The sequence below is a fragment of the Patagioenas fasciata genome, chromosome 1 (genome assembly GCF_037038585.1).
Source record: "Patagioenas fasciata isolate bPatFas1 chromosome 1, bPatFas1.hap1, whole genome shotgun sequence".
Taxonomy (NCBI): Eukaryota; Metazoa; Chordata; class Aves; order Columbiformes; family Columbidae; genus Patagioenas; species Patagioenas fasciata.
Genome location: NC_092520.1, coordinates 177,795,334 through 177,814,522, shown reverse-complemented (window position 1 = coordinate 177,814,522; position 19,189 = coordinate 177,795,334). Strand labels below are relative to the sequence as shown.

Below are 19,189 nucleotides of genomic sequence, written 5' to 3'. Positions count from 1 at the left end.
CTTCGCTCCCAAATCTTCGTGCCTTTATAGTCACGGCAGCATATGTGATACAGCAAGACTGGTTAGATGATAGAGGTTAACCTAATTTTGTTAACCCTCAAAGCAGCTTCTGTGCTGAGATGCTCATGTAGATAACCTATTGCTTGTGTGCTGGCTGATCAGTATTGTTGCTGTGCTTTTTTATACATCTTGCTCCACTTTCAACAAATTTGACCACAATCATCTGTGACGTTTTTCTAAATGGTATCTCCATATTTACTGGCAGCAGGGTCAAGGTTTCCAAGAAAGAACTTCCCTCTCATGTGAGAAGTCTTCTTTCATTAAAGTGGTGGTCAAGTAAGGAAAAAGTAGTCGAGTTGGTTAATTTGGTTTCTTAACAAAGTATGTCAAATGTGTGATTTTTTAATTAATTTTTTTTTCCCACAAAACCTTATGGTAGCACTTTTCTGAAAGGTAATGACCTGGAGAGAAAAAAATCTTTGCAAATTTACTCTAAGCAGTAACAAAGTACTCTAAGTAGTAACAAAGGAGATTGCTGCCTACTTTGATTTCTGTCATTAACCTTTTGCTGGGGAAGGATTTCCCCCTGTAGAAGCAGCTGGCTGTTTAGAGGGCCTCAGGGAGGGCTCTGCTCAAGGACTGGGACATGCCTTGGCTGACAGGTTTCCTCATGAGCCCGCTAAGAGCAGCAGGCACTGGGCAATAATGTCCAAGGACCCAGCATACCCACCATCAGTGTGCTAAGAGTAAAACCATGTAGTCAGATGGTCACTCTTCTACAGAGTTGCTCAAACAGACATTGGGCAGTCTACATCTCTGACCTGTTTCTGAGACATCCAAATGCTGAGGGTTTCTCAGGTACTACTCCAGACATGCAAGGAGTATCACATCGAGGGTAGACTTGGAAACACTGAAGTGACACCAGCAATGTGAAGCTGTTAAATCAAGGGCAGATGTAAGTCAAATGTCAAGACCCTTGGGGTTGGCTGAGGTGCGTGCAAGAAGAGGGCGAAAACAGTTTTTGTCCTAGCATAGCGATACTTCAGCCTACAGTGATACCATTTTTGTTGAAAGCAAAAGCAAGCTCTTGAAATGTTAACCCAGGACAGAGATTTTTACTCTTTTAATGTTTCAAGAACAAAACAGAAAGGCTTAAGAAGATCAGAGGAAATTGTTTAAATGACAATTGATACCACTCAAGGGGGCTTTGAGGTGCTAGAACCAGCAGAAGAGCTGCATGCCCGTCTATGGCACCACCAGTGTATCCGTGTCAGGGGCATGAGCTGGCTTTAGGAGGAAGAACAGTGAGATGAGGTGGTTAACAAACTCACTTGGCCTTGATCCCACTGACCATTTACGCGAACACGCATGCAGCCTCTGGGCCAGACTGGACTGGATCAAACTTCAATGAGCCCATCTGTAACAGCTCTGGGAAATGCGTTTTCCCACAGGACCATCCACACATCCCAGTAGCTTCACCACCAGTCCAAGGACAAAGAGAACCAACAAAGGGAAGAGAGCTTAGACTTTTGGAAAGTAGAGATGATGGAGACCTGGGGTCCTATGTGCATTTTAGTGCTCATTAGAACTGTGATCTCTCCTTAAACTCTCTAAATGCTACCAAGCTTACCAGATGAGGTGCACCAAACCTCAGCATATAAGGTATGTGGACAGCAGATTACCTGCTTACTCCTACTTTGTTCTTAGAAGGGGATCTCAGGCAACAGCAAGAGTAGAGTCAAAATGCAAAACTGCCTTGGGTTCCCCAAAGTGTGGTACTCCCTCGTCAACAGTTTTCCTCCGAATGAAATAAATGGGTCGTGTAGCCAGTCTGTAATGGCTTTTCACAAGAAAATCAATAATTTTAAACATCTCTGAAACTTCTGATGTTGCTGGAAAGCCCTTGAGCCCACAGGTTTCATTTTGTCTGTTCTGTGAGCTCTTATCACCATGCTTTGAGGGTTGTAGCAGTGACACTGTTGTGTTGGGCTCTAGAGATGTCTACACATGGAGCAGCAAACATCTTGCCAAATTGGTTCGCTGCCTAACTAAATGGTGTAAAAGGGTCAAGATGGATGCAGATGCATGGTGACCATATTAAATTAAATAAATAGATAGACAACAGAAATAGGGTTTGCTTATTTTTCCTGTCATAATAGGTTGGTGGGTACCATCTAATATCCAGTCCTGTAAAATCAGTTACACTTCCACCTTTGTTGATACGCTAACTTAATTCTTCTTGGACAACAGCCAATATTCTTTAAGTTTCTCATCTGCTACTTGTTCAGAACAAAAATGGTATTTTCTTTGGGGTCTCATGTAGTGCTTTGTACACTGGATTTTAATGCCACTTTGGTATTCAGACGTAATTATGGTATAAGTAACACAAAATACCAAAGAACTGGTATTATTCAGTATTTTAAAGTTACATGAAGCAGAGGAAGAAATGAATTCGTGGATTCCAGCTCTTTCAGTGATGAAGACAGAAAAAACCTGCAAAGCTCTGTATGACCAGTGGAATTCATATATCCAGAGCCAGTCTGAGGACAATAACAAAACACACCATCAAGCATGTTGACTTCCAGACCTAGGCTGGGAACCATGGGAGTTCAAGGAGCCTACCCCAAAGGAAATGGGTTCTCTCCATACAGAAAATTTTAGATGCACAGTGCATACTTTCTTAAGGAGCAATACAATACTGATAATACATGTGAAGTTCATGTGTTCCGTTAATACAAAATGTGTAAAGTTTGTGATCATGACAACGAAAGAGAAAGAAAATAACTAAAAAAAAAAAAACTAACAGAGTAGCCAACTCAGAGAAGAAAGTCTTGCCTGATTTACCCTGGCTAGGGACTAAGTTTCAAAGATGGTTGTGTGTGCATGAGTGCATGAGACCACCAGTCTGAAGAAGATAGTTTCTTCTTGTGAACCATGAAATTGTCTTGATCTATATGAGTTCAGTATATATTATTAATAATAGATTCTTGATCTGTGTAGCATGAACAGACACATCTACCACTGCTGCAAAGTTCCGTTAGTCTATTTAAGGAAACAATCACATCTACTGGTTGTTTTGCAGCTTAATTGACTTTCTGGTCTCCATCCACAAAAAGCTTTCTCTAGTTTCTGACTTCTGAATCTTCCCACCTTTCACATTTTCTGTTTATTTTATTTCCTGTTAGTATAACTAGAACTTAGTCGTGTACTTCCTATAAATGTTACTCATATTTGCTTAGTTGCTGCTAATGCTGTTTTCTCTTAAGAGAATTCTCTACTATTTCTTTTGTTCCCTTATCCTGTTTAATTCACTTTGATCTCTGAAAAATGGTAGGTCTACATCAAGAGATGCAGTATTTGTGCTCAGAAACTACTGTAGGACTTAAAAACTTAAGATACCCTAGTGCTTCTGTTGTAAAGAGAAGTTTGGAACAGAGCAGCTCCTAGCATCCAAAACTCATTCTGCAATTATCTGAGCACAACTGTAATAAACACAGGCACATAGGTAAGCACAAAATACCCACTAGAGTCTAAACACTGTTGTTTGTAACCTTCTGTTATTACAATAGGAAGCTTTGGAGCTGCTACAGATTTTGTACACTTACTGAGCCAATTTTTCAGACACAGGGACCTAAATTACCCGTGCAAACTCAACACATAGACACTTAATGTTTCACTGCCTTCAGCTTCAATACTCGTAAAAGGCAGGGGAACAACAGAATAAAATGAACAGATGGTACTAGCAGCTCCTGCTTAAATATTGTACATACACTGCTCTTGTTAGGAAAAAACCCTACATAACTGAAATTGGAACAGTATAAAGGAAGCTAAAAACATTGTATGCCTAGGACTAGGTGTCAGCCTGTTGCCTTTCTCATCCCTAGCTATGAAATCACTACACTTGTTCCCATGACACATCCACACCACATGGTGCTTGTCCAGGTGTTCCTCAAATGCATTTGTTGAGGAGCAACAAAGGTTGAAGTTGGAAGTGACCTCTGGAGGTCATCTTGTCCAACCCTCCTGCTCAAGCAGGGCCACCTAGAGCCAGTTGCCCAGGGTTGTGTCAAGTCAGGTTTTGCATATCTCCAAAGATGGGACTCCACAACTTCTCTGGGCAATTTGTGCCAATGTTCAGTCACCCTCACAGTAAAAAAAAAAAAAAAAAAAAAAAAACCAAACAAAAAAAAAACCCCACCCACTTATTGTGTTCAGATGGAATTTCATGCATTTTAATTTGTTCCTATTGCCTCTTGTCCTGTCACTGGGCACCACTGAGAGGAGGTGTCTCTCTTCTTTACCCTCCCCCCTCTGACCTTTCCCTTCTCCAAGCTGAATAGTCCCAGCTTTCACTGCTTCTCCTCAGATGAAAGATGATCCAGTCCCTTAATTATCTCTGTATCCCTCCACCACTGGGGCCACATAGCCAACACACTTAGAAATTTTTCACTCTATGACTTAGATAAACTTCAAAAAAAATGTAAAGCCTAAAGCAGAAATCAGACTCAAATCTAGATGAAGAAGACAAACCAAACCAAAAAAAAAAAAAAAACAAACCCAAACCCAATTACATTTCCTCTGGACATTTGCATCTCTTTGCACTTTATGAGTAACAGCTTTTGAGTAAGCCTCAAATGTCAATTGCCATAAAACATACTGTTAATCTCCTTGGTTCTTCAAGAAATGGCACAGACTGGCTCACATGGTGGATCTCCCTGTGCCAGTGGCGTGGTTCTGTGTTTTGGTTTGGTCACAGATGGCCAAGACAATTGTCTGTCAAGACAGGTTTACTCCAGCCATCTGATCGTAAGGTCTCAGCACATTCAGGCTTTTAAGAGACAGATTACAAAGTATATTCATGGTCCAGTTTGAAATCACCAAGGTACTAAAACTAAAATATTCCCTCTGTGCACAGAAAATAGACAAGAGTTTAAGTTTTCAAAGCAGTAGTAGTTTTTATGGACAACTATTAGCTACTTTGTAAGAATGCTCAGCATTCCCTGATTATCTTTAAATGTCTCCGGCTGTGTAATTAAAATCACTTCAAGGCTAGATAAAGAGCAGAATTTGACATAACACCTTTATGCATATAGCCTTAGCTAGTCACATTCTTGTAGTCTGATCAGTAAACTACTTTTTGAGAAAAGAGATTATGGAAGAAGGAGATACGAAAAAATATTAAAGCGTATTCACATTGTTGCTATCAACCAGTCAAGTCATGTCACTTAATGGCAGTGATTCAGCCCCCAAACTCTGTAGAAAACATTTGTGTGCTGTCACTAAACTCACACTAGGAAATCCCTGTACAGTGATATTACTGCAGAGTGTACGGATGTGCTCAACAATATCAGACAGCCCAGCTTGCCCATGCAGGCAGGTGGCTATTCCAAGCTCTTAGTTTTCTCTTGTGACATAGATGATTGTTCAAGAGTCTATGACCTGCATTCTCCTGTAATTTCATCATGGCTTTATAAAAAGGTTGTACTAAAATCATGAAAGGAAAAAGCAATCTGGATGGAAACCTCGGCTTGGTTCTGGGGGAGGAGGATGTCCACAGCTGCTAGGCTAGTAGAAGTGGGTCACTTTGCATGGCACCACTCTTCTACTGAAAAGCTCATCTCTCCTTCTACCTTTGTGCATCATTTTTCAGTTTCATCTCTCCCCCTGAATTTTTTTGTCTTCTTGCTTGCTTCTCTTTTCAAATCTAATTTTTGAAGGTTTTTCCACTCTATTTTCTCAACCCAGGACATCCCTGAGCATCTTGGCAACGCCGACACAGGGTGCCAGTCCAGGTCTATGAGTAACATCAGCTGGGAGCTGAGCTAGAAGATTGTGAAGCTGCAGAAACTACAGGGAAAGAATTCTTGCTGTTGGAAAAGGACATTATTTAACACATGAATTGAGCAGACCACTCAGAGACAGATGTGTCACTAATGCAAAGTCCTGTGAGAAACAAACTTTGAGATGTAATTTAAAATAGTAATGAAATAGAATTTCTGGACAATATTCAGAAACTCCAGGTATATGTTAGGACATACAGAGGTATAAGTAACCTAGCCATATACTGGTGAACAATACTGGCATTGAATCTTTCAGCTGGCATGGCCATGTTAATGGCAAGCAGCAAAGCAAACTACGTTAGGAAGATCGTTAGTTGATCTTTATGGGCAAGAATAGTGTTTCATTAAAAGAAAAAAAAAAATCACAACAACACCACCACCAACAAAACACAAACAAACAACAACCACCACCAAACAAGCAAACAAATAAAACACCTATGTAGGAAATGGTCGTTTCCATAGTTGGACTGATGGCCACGGAATGTCTGTGACGCTGATTCTCCAGCAGCAGCACCAGAGAATAAAAATGAGGAAAGCAAGAACGCTGTGAGCAGCAAGATGATGTTCCAGAGTACTTTTCCGTTATGAGCTTAAACTTATCAGTAATAAAGGGGCTTCCCTCAGTTATATTTCCTTCGGCAGTGGCTCTCAAGCCATGAGAAGTCTGTGACCTTCAGTCAGAGATTGCTGCCATGGTGCTACTCTCCAGCTTTTGTTCAACAGCCCCTTCATGCTTCCGGACTTCTCTGCTTCCCACTGTGCATCTACCTTCTTTATGAAGTTGTACTTCTGATGAACCTCATCAACAGGGGCATTTTCTGTGGAAAATTTACTAATTTGATTGTCGGATATCATCATGCCTGGCACTCTTTTCCTAGAGAAGATAATAGGATCCAAATAACAAATTGTGAGAAGTTCATTTTCTAAAGCATGTGAAATCCTGTGGCATGGACCACGTAAATGAGCACTAGAGAAATACTTGAGGGTGGAGTAAAATCTGTGTTTCTTCTTGGTAGTAATTATAAAATAGAGAGTGTATTGTAAAGATGTCTAAAAGTCAGAGAAAAACAAAATACCACAAAATGTAAGTAGCACTTGGAGAGAAAGAACAGATGCCGCATGTCAAAATATACATTGAGATTTTTCACTTCAGGTCAGTTAAATTTCGAGGGTTTTTTTCCAATTAAAACAATGGGGTTTGCATTACCATCTAAAAGACAGCATTGCTTGTTGCAATTAATATAATTGAATCTAATTCAGTAGATGATAGTGCTTAGATCTAAAAACTCAGGAGATAATAATGAAGTTCACATTTCCTACATTATTGTAATTTCTTTTAGAAACTTAGGGAAAAGTAAAATACTGGTTATACCTAACTTTGGATAGCTTGTTTGTCTGAAGTTTCACTCCTTAGCCTATTTCAGGTTTTACTCTTAGTCTATAATGCAATACGTAAAAACATGAAAAATGCTTGAAATTATAGAAGAGATATTTTAATAAACATCTTGTTTAAGAGATTCTTAAACAAATCAGAAATATTCCATCTCTTTATATTTATAAATTTAGTGGAGTTTTTAGGGAATCTTTATGTGCAGAATTACAATTAGACACCTGAGCACTGATCTTACAGACTCCCATACATTTGCTTAATTTTGTAACTGTGACAAGTTTAAATCATCTAATATGCATGTAGGAGTGAAGTGAAACTAATTAGAAAGTTGTTGATGTTATCCATATGAAAATGGCTACTTTTCATCTTTTAAAACATAGACCTATAGCTTCCAGTGAACAACCAATGAAAACTATTTCTTTTTAAATCTGTACTGGGCATTCCAATTTTTGACTTTCCAGAAGAAAATCAACACTTATGTAGAAAAGCAACAAAATGATGAAATCCTTCACAAAACCCATTTTCTACCAGCAGGGGAAAAAAACAAAAAGGCTTCCAGTCTTAAAGCTTCAGAGCTACCATTTGCTACAAAGAAAAAAAAAAAAAAAAAAAAAGAGTTCTTTGCCATCATCCTTCTGATTATTTGTATTTGTTACATCAGCAGAAAAAGGTTAAACCTATATCCCTCTGTAAGAACTGGGAAAAATCACATAGTCTCAATTGTAATAATTATTTTCCCATCTCTTGTACCGATTTGGGAAGAAGCTTTTATCTTTCTCACCGTGAAATGTAGTGAATTTTGACCCAATACCAGACAGCAAATAACCTCTTCAGGTGTTGCAAAATACTTCTTCACATTTCCAGGTTTAGATCAGTTTATTTGAAAGCAAATTTTTCCACATGAGTATTCCTTTTTATGGGAAGGATCATTTTTCTAGCACATTTCCCTTCATTCAGCTTAGTTTTTCCATAAATATCAGAAGAATTTTTGCCTTGAGAGCCAGCCAATCTGTTTGAAAACTTGCAGGTAAGCCCTGAAAAGTATCCCAGGTTTGAAGTGTTTGCCCAAAGCTTTGAATATACTGAAGTTTATTTTTACTAATCTATCACTTTTGAAAATCAAATATTTAATTTATTTTACACTCCTGTGACCACACAGCAGAAGAACAGGAGATAATTTATCAATTTGCAACCGCTCTCTTATCTCAGTTCTGATAATGAGATTGCGGTATAAACCTAACCCTCCCAGACAAAATTTCATACTGCAGCTCGAAGAAATTGTCTGTTTTACTTTCCAGTAGTGTAGAAAAGATGAGTTGCTCCCTTCTTCCTATTTTCAGAGAAACCTCACACATTCCTCTCACCTAAAACACGTTATTTATTCATTTCCAATGTCACTGGGTTACCAACATAAACTGAAGTTCAAAACTGCAAGTAGTGTAAGAAGTACCAATGGAAAACAGTTAAGAAATGAAAAACAAAATCGAAATTTACATTCTTGCCATTTTACATTCACTGCCAAAAGGTTTCCGAAGTAAAACGGCATAGACAAAGCTTCTTGTTTCTGGTTCTTTCTTTTGCCAGTAGCTTGACCCATGAGCAACATAACACCCTGAAGTCTGCGCCTGGGATTCATCACACCTAACCATAGACCACTAGAGTTTGCATGTCTGAGCCTGTGCTCATCACCCAGGGCTGATGGAGGGGACCAGGCTCTCAGAGGACACCTTCCCTCATCTGCCCAACATCTTTGCTGCTGGTGGAGCTAAAGAAGGGCTCTGCAGAGACCTGTAGACAGCACCTCAGAATTTGCTAGATGGTTTTCTGGCACCAAAGCTAGGGCACATGACTCATACAAGACTAGTATCAAAATGAGGAAAAATTGCGGTGTTTCACCAGTTTGCAGGATCAGAATCTTGGTCGCTGATTTGTTTGGTGTTCACTTGTCATGTAACAACTGAATCATTGACAGATTAAAAATGAGAGCAGTAAACCAAGATCGAGCAGCTCCCTGTTCTGAAGGCTTCTACCTCACATGTCAAGTTAAACCAGACATTTCATGTGCAAATAACTGCCTTGCATTTTCTGAGACACACATGGGTCTCGTCAAACCAAGATACTTTTCTGAACTTAATGAAACTTCTGTCATATTCAGGAGCAATGATTACTGTGTCGAAGTTGACAAGTTAATGCCTACAAAATAATAATATTGGTTGCCAAATGCTGTGCTTGACGAACAAGTATTCTCCATTTTCAAGTTACCAGAGTAAAAATGAGCATCAGAGTTAATAATCCTTAAATTTGAAATTATCTACCTAAAATCTCAGTTATCCATTTTGTGTGTGTGTGTGATAAAATGTGAAAAAAAAAATAAATAAATAAAAAGAGCTAATTTGGATTTTCTTCTGTTACTCAAGACTGACAGGAATTGCATTATGAAGGATTACTAAAGGAGAAAGACTGGTCAAAAAGAGAGACATATTTGATAAGAAGTATTAACCTAAGACAAAGTCTGGATAGTTTTAGACAAAAAAAAAAAAAAAAGTTACTGCAATGACAAGCAGTGTCCAATCTTTATTTTGGAACCTCTGCTACATAAATCACTGTCAATACATTGGACTTTCCAGACCAAGCCTTTCATTAGAGCAGTCCAATTCATCACTTCAGTCTTCACATCTGTTTTGAAATCATTAATCTTATCTTTGTAGTATAATTAACTTGATACATGCACAAACTACAAGCCTGATCTTATACATGTTGGAGTCAAAATGAGTTTTCTTTCTATATTCTATGGAGCAGGACTGTATACATGATGAGCTAATTCACTGAGGAGCCCTTACATGTCGAAGCTTAATGCAAAAGACAAATCAGAAAGTCAGTCTTCACGATTTTGTAGCTTTTAGACTTTACCACAGATAAATGGCTGCCCCATTCCTTTCATAGTTTAATGTACATCATCACCACTCCTGAAATGTACTGCAGGAGTCAGAAGTGACTCTCTTTTGGGAAACTATAGGACAAAATGAATTTTAAATCAGTGCAGTTTTGCAGTTTTTGGAAAAAAATATCATTTTGCGTTCAGTCCTTTGAAAGCAGAGCTACAATTTCCATTTAAGAACCTCACTGGTTCTTGCAGGAACACACATACCAGTTTCAAGTCAGGTAGTCAAAGACAGTTTTCAGTCTATTTTTTGAAAATATTTCAGTTCATGCTGCCCTGAGTAAAACAAAAAGTTATTTTAGTTTAGAAGATTTGCCCTTTCTTTTTATTAAATCCTAGAGAATAAAAATGGCCTAATCTTGGAAATATTTAATACTGTGCCTTCAACCTTCATACTCTAAAAATGTTTACATTTGGGTCTCATGAGTCAATTTGCTGAAGATAAATGGACAGTTCTTCTCAAAATATTTTTAAAAATATGTCCTCAGAAGAGGAAAGATGTAGGAATATCTTATTTTCTAAACCATTCATCAGTTAATTCCAGACTAAATTATAGCAATTGATATCTGTGAATTTGGCCAGGGATTTGGAATACAAAGGTTAAACAGAGAGTGATTTCCTAGCCTTCAGAAGAGATCTTTTCTTTACATAGCTGTTTAACACTTTCACTAGTAGTAAAATTCATACAGTTCATTTGATAAGATCTGCAGCTGTGTGCTAACCAAGAAAAAGGTGCTACAAATGCATACGGCTTGTATAACCCCAGAAATACCATCAACCTTAGCGTAGTTTGTTTCTTGTAATTTACCTAAATAAAACTTCCTAACAAATTCTTAAATGGCATAGAATCCTGGTCTGGATCACCTGAGAGGTTACATCATTGGGTAGTGGACTGCCAAAAGTAGTCTGTGTCCCACATTGAAGGTTTTTCTTCTTTCCATGGTCATTACCCTCTTCCTGGCAGAATCATTCATAAGCCTGAGACTGTAATGTCTCTGCCAATCCTGCTTCATATTAGCAGGCCAGTTCTGCTCCAGATTATACCAATTTTACAAACATCCATTTGATACTGGTGATGGCTGTGACTGAAAAGTTTATCAGGCACTTGATGTTGTTCAATACAGTTCGTGTCTTCTTCAAAGCAGCTAACTGTTTACCTGATTGTGCTTTAAAGCACAGACTGACATAATCACATGCTGTTGGTTTACCATCAAGACAGCTTCAGCTCTTTGCATTATCTAAAATATACTTTCAGCAGCAAATTGGAAATATCAACCCTTTATTGTTCTAGGTTGCTAAGAAGTATATATTCAGACATTGAATATGTAAATCTTACAAATGAGTAACGTTCCATGCAATGTATTTAAGAGACATTTCTTAAACTGTCACCAATACTTGCTCAGCAGGATGTGGAAATTTCTGTTCATACTTTGGGTTCCTCTGTCTTCACAATGTGAAGTTTCAGAGCTAGCTTAAGTGTTTTATAATGACCTATGTAGCAAAAAAGAGTGCCTGTTGGGATCATGTAATGTAAGCGGAGAAAGAACAAATGAAATGCAAATTTGGCAGGAGGTAGCTCTGTCAATTTTTGCTCGGGAAGAGTTCCTCCAGCCTCTACAATAGTGGTGTCCTCGGTGAAGGATGTGGAACAAGTGCCTTCTCTAACAATGCTAGGTTGAGGACCTCTGAGAATTACAAATAGTGCATGATCTGGAGGCAGGGTGAAGAAAGGAAAATGGGGCAACAGAAATTAGAATTGTGTGAACAATGGAGTTTCTCTTTGGTGACCCAGCCAAAAAATTGAAACAGAAAAATTCATTTTGGCTCAGCCCAAAGCACTTGCCCAACTCAAAATGAAACAGTTTGTTTTGCTTTCAAAACTCTTTTCAACCTTTGAAAGAAAATGTACATAAAATTCTATACCAAACCATTTTGAAAATGAAAATATTTTATTTAGAAAATATCAGAACAAAATATTTCAGTATTATTTTCCTTTTTTGAGATGCAACTACTGACTAAATTGAAACCCACTTTGCCTGACTGAAACTATGTCCTTATTTTATTTTGGTCAGCAATTGTTTGACCCAGAAACTTCCCCTGGTTGTAAAGGAAACCTCCTCCAACCTCTGCTTCCTTTGTCCGTTCAAAACTGACCATCACCCGTCATCCTTCACACACTCAAAAGTCACATGTGCCCTGTAAGAAAACCTATAAAGGAAATTCTTCAGAATTTGCTGTGTGGCATTTCCAAGGCTCAAGCTCTGAAGTTTCCATGATAGAGTCCTCCAGCTAGTGGTTTTCAGAGTTAGAAAAGTTAATAAACAATTGAGTTGGCTTTTACACTTTTGTGGACAAAGGAGTCTTCTTCTGGATTTAGCCCCAGTATGGAAAGCTTGCGAGATTGATTTGACATTTCTGGGTAGGGCAGTTCAACAAGGACAATGTGGAAGTGGCCTAAAGGAAGTAGAAGGAAATAAGTTAATTATCCATTCGTGAAGAGATTATATCAACAAGGAAGAGCATGTGTGGCTCATGGTCTGATCTCTGTTTATAATCAAGGAAAAAAAGAAGTACTTTTAGGGTGAAGTAATGTTATTCTGTCCAAAGGCACGATCTTTCTAAACCTCTAATGTAGATTAGATAAATGACACCTGCGTAATTCCTGTTAACCTCCACTGACTATAAAGGGAGCCTCGTGTAGCTTAGGATAGGCTGTGTCTGTCAAAGGTCAGTGAGATGAACTCCCCATCTGGTTCTTCCCTCCCTTTGCTGTCAGTCGTCACAAGTTTGAGTGATAAGAGAAAGGATGTGGGCCAATGGTTTTTGACAACGTCATTGCTTGTCCCACAAGAAATAAAATAAATATCTTACTGGTTAAACCCCTAACACTGTAATGTGGTACCAAACCCTGGATGGCTGTCACTGTTGGATCACTTCTGCCTTGACTGTGAACAGGCATGTATAATACTTCATGTCTTGTGAGAGGCAAATGAGAGTGTGGAGCAAAGTAAACCATGTTGATAGCATCTAGTTTGACAGGTAAAGGCACTCATCCCCAAACTGATCGTAAACCTGTCTACCACGAGAGTTCCCACAAGAAAGTGTTATAATTTCCATTCATATAAACCTTGTTCAAATTGGGTACGGGTGGATGTTTTTATCTCAAAATTGCTCTGGTTCAGGAGCAACATGGGATAGTTTAATCCCGCTTCAGTGCTGTCTAAATTCAACAGCTAATGTAAGACATGTTGAGACTATTTTTAGACTAACTTTAATTTCTCTTTGAATTTAACTGATGAAGTTATCGAAGAAGATCGAGGTAGATCAAGGTAGATTTCCTGCTAACATTTTTTCTATATTACAGTATCTCTTCATTGAGCGTGTTCAAGATATCCTTTTAGCAATATTTTTTCATATTAATATCCCTCATGTGCTGTGTATGCAAAATTTCACCCTCCTCACCTGCTAAGCTACTCCGAATCTTTTATTTGAGAACATACTTTTTTTTTCTTTTTCTTTTTCTTTTTTTTTTTTTTTCAAGATGTGGACAGGATGCCTGTTGCTCTTATGAAGAAATGGTAAAGTCTTGCTCAAGAAGCCTTCACCAGTTGCTGACAATCTACTGTTATGTATTTCTTCTGGCTTTTTCACTATTTGAATAATTTTTACGCTTAACCTTGGTCCAGCCACTGATGTCACTGGCTGAACCAGAGCAATTCCTGTGTCTTTGCCCAGGAGATGTTGCTGAAGGACCTGATAATGATGGATTAAACTGCTACTCAGTGACACTGGTATTGTTTTTTTATGTCTGGGAGCTTGCATTCACAGTAGGCACCAAGCACTTCTCTTCTGAGGAGCTCTCAATCCTCTGATGCTGCAGAGTGCCATTTGTGTTCAGTGTGCCTATGGGGCAGTAAGGACATAGTGCTCTGAAGAACCATGTCCCCAGAGCAAGCTGCATCTTTTCTGCATACGAGAATACAGTCACTGGCCCAGCAACCCCACAGACACAATGTGTCATCTCCTTTGCATTTAAGCAAAAAAGAAAAACTCTTTAAATGGCAATATTTGAGCACCAAAATATTTATTATAATAAATTAAAGAGTAAGCATTTATATAATGATTCATTTGCATATAAATATCAGCCATCAGATTCAATTTCATTGTTCATTTAAAAGCCTTTAGTACATAAATACATTTTCTTGCATATTTTTCAATTAATCTATATAAATAAAAATACTGTATAATTATTACTTTAAAATAAGTTACCATTAAATATGAATGACAAAAATAATTTCTGAAATAGTCTGAAACACCAGCTTTTCAGGTAAAGGTCAGAAGGGGGCAACATATTCAAGAGAAATTTCCAAGTAAAAGGCTTAAAACAGTCTGGCTACGCATCACTGTCTACCTCAACAAAGCTGATTCACAGGTGTCAAATCTCAGCCTATAAAATAGAGAAGTGGTTGCTTTATTCCAATGGAGATGAGAAGGACAGGAGCGTGCCATTGAAAAATAATTAATGCCTTGTGTTGAAATGGAGCTGCAAACACTGTCCTGGGGTATTCATTTTCAAAGGCGGCAGCAATATGCTTCCTGTCTATGCCCACTTAGTTTGCTGGTTTTGGTATGGGTGAAACATATACTGCATTGGGGCAGGGTTGGGAGGGGGAAGGAGATGGGGGTCGTCGTCCACAATAATTAATCAATTTGAGCTATAGCAAGAGTTTTTCAGAGACATCTCCTCGAGACTGATCTAAAATTCTTTCAGTTTTTCTTCTTGTTCCCTCCCTTCTTTGGGGCATCAGTACAGGCGTTTTCTGTGTAGTCAAACAGTAAATCCAGTTCTCCAATGGCTTTAGTCTTTCCATTCTCTCCCAACTAGAAAAGAGCACAATATAAGTTTTAGCATCTTACTATTCCTCAGAAAATCGAAATTAGCCTTGTCATAGAAACCAAATTGAGAATTTACTCTCCTTATTCTCTCAGATTAGTTCTATTACAGTTGTTACACCATAATATATAAACTAGCTCACTCTAATCCAGTCTAGCATATAAAGTTACCTGCAACCTGATTTCTGAAGGACCATTTTAAATTACTATAACACATGCAGAGAGTTAACAGGACAAGCGAAGGAGGGCTGGGAGTGGAAATACCACCAATCCCCTCTTTCATGCCCCTGAAGGTTTCACCTTCTAAATAATCCCCAGAGTTTGTTTCTTACTTAGGTCAGCCTTAATCCAAGTCAATGACTGGGATTTGGAACTACTCTTTTTAAATGTTGGGAAAAAATATACCTGTTTCATTTTGCTCTTCAGTTCTTCCAGGTTCCTTTCAATGTGTTCTCTGTTTCCTGAGAATTTCTAAAAAAAAAAAAGAAAACATCCAGAAATAACATTGACAGCTGTATGCAACAATGTGCCTTTTTTTTTCTTTTTTGCACCTTTCTATCAACCTCGAGTTTGATATCTTTGATCTGAGGTTTCCTTTCATATCACTGCCTTTTGCCACTGTTTGCATCACTCTGAGATTCAGGAACAGTGACAAGAATTGCGAGAAGGGAAAGAAATCCAGTGCTACTCACACATCTACTCAGCTCCGAGTTCAAGGATGCAAAGAACTGTGCCACCTCCTCAACATATGGATACTGGTCCTTGACCTTGGTGAGAAGGACATCTGTCACTACTATCTCCACAATCCTCTTCATCATGTAGCAGCGGTTGTTTTCCTATGTATGCAAATAAGAGGTCATGTTAAATCACAGCGAGAGATCTACAAATCCTGGAGAAGGGTGCAAAGAACAGCCTTCTGCTGTAAGACTTACTTTGACATTAGCATAGAGCTGCTGCCCAATGAGCCTGTTGTCTGTGTCCTGGTCTGAGACCCTGGCCTGAGAAGAAAAAAAGGAAATGTCAGGTGGGAATGGGGACTCAATCTAAAAATTAATAATAAAACCCTAAGGTTTTCATCAATAATAGTGCATGTGAGAAGAGTGAATGGACACTATAGACAGTCTGTTACAGGTAGAAAAGCGTGGACATTGTGTCTGTTTCTCCCCTTAATTGGATGAGATTCAAGGTTAGTATCACTGAAAAATAAATAAGCAGAAACCTGAATTCCTGTCCCCCTCTTAAACATCAGATGTTGTAGTGGTTATGATGACTAAACCATATGCTGCAGGTGGCCAACCTCACGGCAGCCCACAGCACTGCTGGGAGGTGCTGCAGTACTCGATGGCATACGCTGAGGGGGACCCACCCAGGGTAACAGCAGCCAAAAAACCTGCCTAAACAGAGCACTGTAAGATGCCTGAGGAGCTGCCTGGCCATGACTGAAGTCGCAGGCAGGCCCAGCTCCAAATGGACTGGGCAAACAGAGGTGTTTAAGCTCATGTTTCACAATTTTCCCAGTCTAGCAGAAGTCATTCTAGAGAAGGAGCTGTGCAGGGGTTGCCTTTCCCTTGGGGAGCAGGAGGAGAGAGGCAGCAGCTTCCTCCAGCTACACAACAAGAGGGCAACAGACCCACTTCATTTGCCCAAGCTCTTCCTTAATGTAAATGCTTGGGTTTGTTGTTTTTTTTTTTTTTTTTCTGGAGAAAGGCATGAGAAAGAGAGAGGAATGCCAAACATGAGAAGCCATGGCACTGACAGAGGAGGAGGTCCTCAGATCCCACCATGAAGGACACATGAGTTACTGTACCATTTTAGCCAAAGTGTAGGTGCGATTCCTGATGTAGGGCTGCTGGAAGTTGATCTTCCTGAGCCTGCAGGCATGATGGGCCGTAGAAGCCAAGCCTGGCCCTCTCAGAGGCAGAGGGCTGCTGAGAAGAAGAGGGAGACAACAACAGCAGCAGATGACCCATCCTGCAAAGCTCTTGGTCAAGGTCTTCAGGGAGGCCATGGCTCACGATCCAAAGTTGTCTGTCCCAGCAGGTTGCAGTTACAGCACTCGGCACTGCTGAGAGAGAGTAGTGTCAGCATCAGGGAGAGTGAGCAAGGCAAAGAGAAAGAGGCACAAAGGCTACGAGTCTTACCTTTGCTGTGATTCTAGATGTGCTCTGCAGGAGGTGAGGTGCACCTTATATAGGGCCATCAACATCTCTCTCAGCTTTTTTTTTTTTGGGTGCTGGTGATGAATTAAAAATGACATCAGCAAGTCTCTTACTTTCCAGTATCCTCTTCTGAGAACTACCTAACCACTACAAAACCCACAAATACAACTTCAAGGCCATTGCCATCTTCAGTTTCTTATAAAATAAACAAAATTTTAATGCAGGGCAAAGCAGGGGCTTTTACCAGGGCAGAATACCTGAATTCTTTTTACAAAAAAATATTTGAGAAGTTTATGGGCTTGTGCCTTCTGTCCTGATTGTAACACACTAATTGAATTAGAAATTTGATGGCAGATATGCTAATTTATATTAAATTTTGTTCATCTTCTGTGGTAAAAGACTTGTGCTCCACTGGTGCTGACTGGTATACACAAGCGGTCAGAAACAGCACCAGAACCAAAGCACTGACCACCCACAGTTCCTATCACACAGAGTGTTCCACTGAAGTCACCAGCCATCTGCCCATCACTGTGCAATTCTCTCTGAGAGATCAGAAACAGAGTAAGACCAACACTGCACTCATCACATCCCTGATCTCCAAAATCCCATTTAAAAAAAAAATTATCCATATTCCGGGCTGTAGTTGGGAGTAATGACCAGAGCTGTGGTCATGCACCTACTTCTCCAGATGATTTCCACGTTCCTGACCCTGTTCTGCAAATGTAAAGACAGCACTGCACTTTCAGTCTGAAATATTATGCAGGGTGCTGAAGGGAAACTGTGCTCTCTTTAGAGAGTAATTTGCAAGCCAGCTGAGGTTGTAAGGCATGACGACACAGAACGCATACAAATGCAAACTCCTTGTTGCCTAATATCCACAGGGCACATAGGTAACAAATGTGAAAAATTGGACCTGAAAAATCAAGGCTACAGCTTTGCCTCTGAAAGTAAACAGGGACATCCCCAGGGCTGGGCTGCATTCCTCATGGCTGACGTTCTCAGGACAAGAGCCTTACTTCATGGGTTGAAATGCCCACGTCTTTTGCTTATGCCTGAAACGAAGCAGTTGAAGGCTGGCTGGCACCAGGTTTACACTTTAGCCTCTCCTGGTGCATCCACAGCACGAATCTGTCTCTCCATGCCTCAGTCCTGCCTCAGTTGTCCTCAGACACCTGCCACATCAGCTATGTACAGCTCTGCACCCTTGAAGCTGCACCCCATTGCCCTGGAGCCATCATCATCACCCTGTCTCTCTCCATGTCCCTCTCAGGACATCCACTCCCACAATTGGCCTCCACTGCACCACTGCAGTGGGCAGCAGGAAGCAACGTTGGCCCAAGATTTCCACAATCTAGTTCACACACCACACGTACCACAAAGCTATTCAAAATCATATTTATAAATTATTTTCCATAAGTTTTTCATTTACCAGGCTAATAGGCCCAGTGGTGGAGCAGGATGATGAGAAGATGGGAGGCTGAGTTATACTTAGTGAAAAGGCAGATATTAAAGACCACACTGGGAGAAATCTGGACAGATAAGCTGTTTTGAAGATTCATCTCCCCTGAAGTTCAATCCCACAAACTCCTCTCCAGGTGTTGAACATAGTCTGATAATCAAAGTCTGCTTCTAACTGAGGTTTCTTGCACCTCTCCACCCGCTCACCCAGCAGAAGTCCCAACCCCAGAACAAAACCCTTGAATGTGCATTCAGACTGTCCCTGAGGGTGGAATGCTACCCCCGTCCTGATCCAGACGGCCTGCCCTCCCACCTTTCTGGATCCCACCTCTCCATCCCTTTCATCGTCTGCTCTTGTCAGAAAGGGATCTGGCTTGCTTGATCTCTTCTTGTAGCTCCAGTCCCATGGGAAGGATCTGTGACGTGGGTAAGCAGGAGCTGTGCCACTCACATCTGTTCAAACCAGTGTGAGGAGCCCACATGGTTTCCAACACATGCTGATGGATAT

General features: G+C 39.9%; 1 protein-coding gene across 1 annotated transcript; it reads right to left on the bottom strand.

Moving 5' to 3' along the window:
• Positions 1 to 14,483: 14,483 nt before the first annotated feature.
• Positions 14,484 to 17,075, bottom strand: IL22 (interleukin 22). The gene is made up of 5 exons (XM_065846982.2): positions 16,872 to 17,075; positions 15,997 to 16,062; positions 15,757 to 15,900; positions 15,470 to 15,535; positions 14,484 to 15,052 (listed from the first exon to the last, which is right to left on the bottom strand). The coding sequence occupies exons 1-5, from the start codon at positions 17,070 to 17,072 to the stop codon at positions 14,939 to 14,941; spliced, it is 591 nt and encodes a 196-aa protein (XP_065703054.1). The 5' UTR covers positions 17,073 to 17,075; the 3' UTR covers positions 14,484 to 14,938.
• Positions 17,076 to 19,189: the final 2,114 nt, after the last annotated feature.